We start from the raw sequence: 2,622 nt of genomic DNA on the forward strand, positions 1-2,622 counted from the left end.
GGGGGAGAGAGATTATTTCAATATTGATAAGATTGCAGACCCGTGTGACATTCATTCACGCATAAATACACAGTCACCTATTTAGGTTAACATAATATGTAAACCAACACTCATACGCACAAACGCTCAGAATACACATGTAATACGGACACCCAATATTTCTATTGTAATGTTACTAAATGCACACCACCTCGCCATCCCTTGTGTTTGTATCCATTCTAAAAATTTTCAAGATCCTACTCAACGACACGTCACTATAGATGCTAACCATTATTATCGTCGTATACCTAACATGCTTTGGTTGACTCCTGACCTTGCGGGGTCAATGACCTATTTCTGTCTTGACCTCATAACATCGCAGGACAGCGTCCAGGCAAACGCTACTGGGAATACCATGTCATAACAACATACAATGCTATGTACGTCGCCTTTCGTTTTTTATGAGAACTGGTGAAATAAAAATGTCGTACTGTCTCCTTTCTTATGTAAATCATATGTAAATTGTAAGCTGTTTGATACCTGGTACAAGTAGAAACACATGTATAGCTATATACTTTTGTCGTGGTTTTATTTCTTTTCTACCTGCAGCTTGTCCTTGTTAGGTTATAAATTTGTTGGCTGGTGTTGAGTTCCTCGTGTATACACGATATCATTTTCTTACTCTGTTCTCTTTTTTCACATTTTGAGTTAATGGTCTCTTTATATTGAAGCATCTTATTGGTCCTCTTGGGAAAGACATTTTACACGAATTTCCCATTTGGCTCCGTACTTCCGGAGATGGACTTTAAACTCGGAGGGCCTGCTTCTTAAACAAGCTAATATTGTTGAAAGGGACGTTAAACCTATGCCATTTCATTATTTTTTAAAGTGCCGACAGACCACTTACAATAAAATTGAGATCACAAAATTGTGTTTTCTTAGAAAAGCTAAAATAACAAATACCGTTTTACTTGGATTTTGCATTACTAAACGGGTATAAAGAAGGAAAAGGAGAGGTGGCCGTTGAAATTGAAAAGATATTTATGTTCAAAATGTCGATTACGAGTTTCTTCCACTAAGCTGCGCAGTCCTTCTATTGGTCCGACTTTTCATTTCTCGTGACACAACAGTCTCCAACCTATTTCCCTGCCTCCATTCGCCCCCACCCTCACCACTAAACATCTCCGCCACCACCATCGCCATTACCACCACCACCACCACCACCACCACCACCACCATCATCATCATCATCATCATCATCATCATCATCATCATCATCATCATCATCATCATCATCATTTTAATGACGTAAGCTTTTTCAGCGTAATAAAAATGGATAACCATGGAAAGAAAGCTGTTGGTCAGTGTCTTCTAATTCTTTACAGTCCCCACCACAATATAAGCCTAGGACATACCCAACGCTCCTACCAAAAAAATTCCCTGTACAAATACAAACCATCCCAGAAGAAAGAATAACTCCAGCCGCTTACTAACAACGCATCCATCCATTAAAAATAACTACAGATACTGCTGCAACGGCATACTAATTAAGATCAACAGAAAGGGACAAGTGTCACTTCCACGATCTTACCTCATCAATTACTATTGTAGTACTACCACAACAGTGAATACTACAACAATGTGCTGCCACATGTACAGATAATTTGCAATAATGATAAGAACAACGAAAGTCATAATAACACAACATATATATTTTAAAAAATTTTAAAACATCTACGATAACAGCAAAAACATCAGCAACAACAATGCTCCAATGAAACGAATTCAGCTGCATCCTAATACATTATTTTGTTCCATTGACCTCACAATAGTTCGTCAACAACAACAAGACCATCATCATCATCATCCCCATACCTTCTACAAGAATAGCAACTGCAACAACACTAACAACAAGAACAACAACAACAACAATATCATCATTGTCATCATCATCATCCTTTTAACAACAACAACAACAACAACAACAACAACAACAACAACAACAACAACAACAACAACAACAACAACATCTCAATCACAAAAGACCTCAGTCAAACAGTGTGTCCTCCATTTATTAGTTTTAGTATAACTGAAATGAAAAAAAAACAAAAAAACAAAGAAATGTCCATACTCTCCCGTGCATACAACTCCAACTAGTAACATCAGATTGAGTAATATCTCGCTCTTATCCTGTCTCACTGGGCGTATTGATTGTCAACAGAAAATATGATTATCGAGTTGCAACATTGAAAAGCGGTACTGATTAACACACTTCCTGTATGTTAATCCACGAGAAAATATAGTTCCAGACATACTGGGTGCACCGATCAAGTGAGCTTACACACTGTCCTCTTTCTTGCTTCCCCAGGTGGGCATGTCCTCCCAGAACCAGAGCGCCATGTCCTCCACCATGAGAGAAATGCTCAATAGGTATGTTAGTACTCATGTCTGTGTATGACGTGGTAGGAGGGTGCTTTGATGTGGTTTGCTCCTTTTTTCCCTATCAAACGTCTATTATTTTTGTCTGTGTTTTGTTTTGTTTTGTTGTTGTTTTTTTGTTTTGTTTTGTTTTGGGGGTTTTTTTGGTGTGTGTGTGTTTTTTTTTGGTGTGTTTTTGTTTGTTGTTGTTGTTGTTGTTTTTTT

The 2,622-nt window shown here is 37.8% G+C and overlaps 1 protein-coding gene across 1 annotated transcript in view; it reads left to right on the top strand.

Annotated features, from left to right (window-relative positions):
* LOC101852014 (tensin-3) overlaps nt 1-2,622 on the top strand; it is a gene marked incomplete at both ends in the record, with an annotated part of 14,136 nt that overhangs the window by 4,187 nt on the left and 7,327 nt on the right. The window contains 1 exon segment of the mRNA XM_005097026.2: nt 2,348-2,409. Within this exon segment, the coding sequence (XP_005097083.2) occupies nt 2,348-2,409 (62 nt within the window).

This window comes from Aplysia californica, unplaced genomic scaffold (genome assembly GCF_000002075.1).
Source record: "Aplysia californica isolate F4 #8 unplaced genomic scaffold, AplCal3.0 scaffold00145, whole genome shotgun sequence".
Classification (NCBI taxonomy): Eukaryota; Metazoa; Mollusca; class Gastropoda; order Aplysiida; family Aplysiidae; genus Aplysia; species Aplysia californica.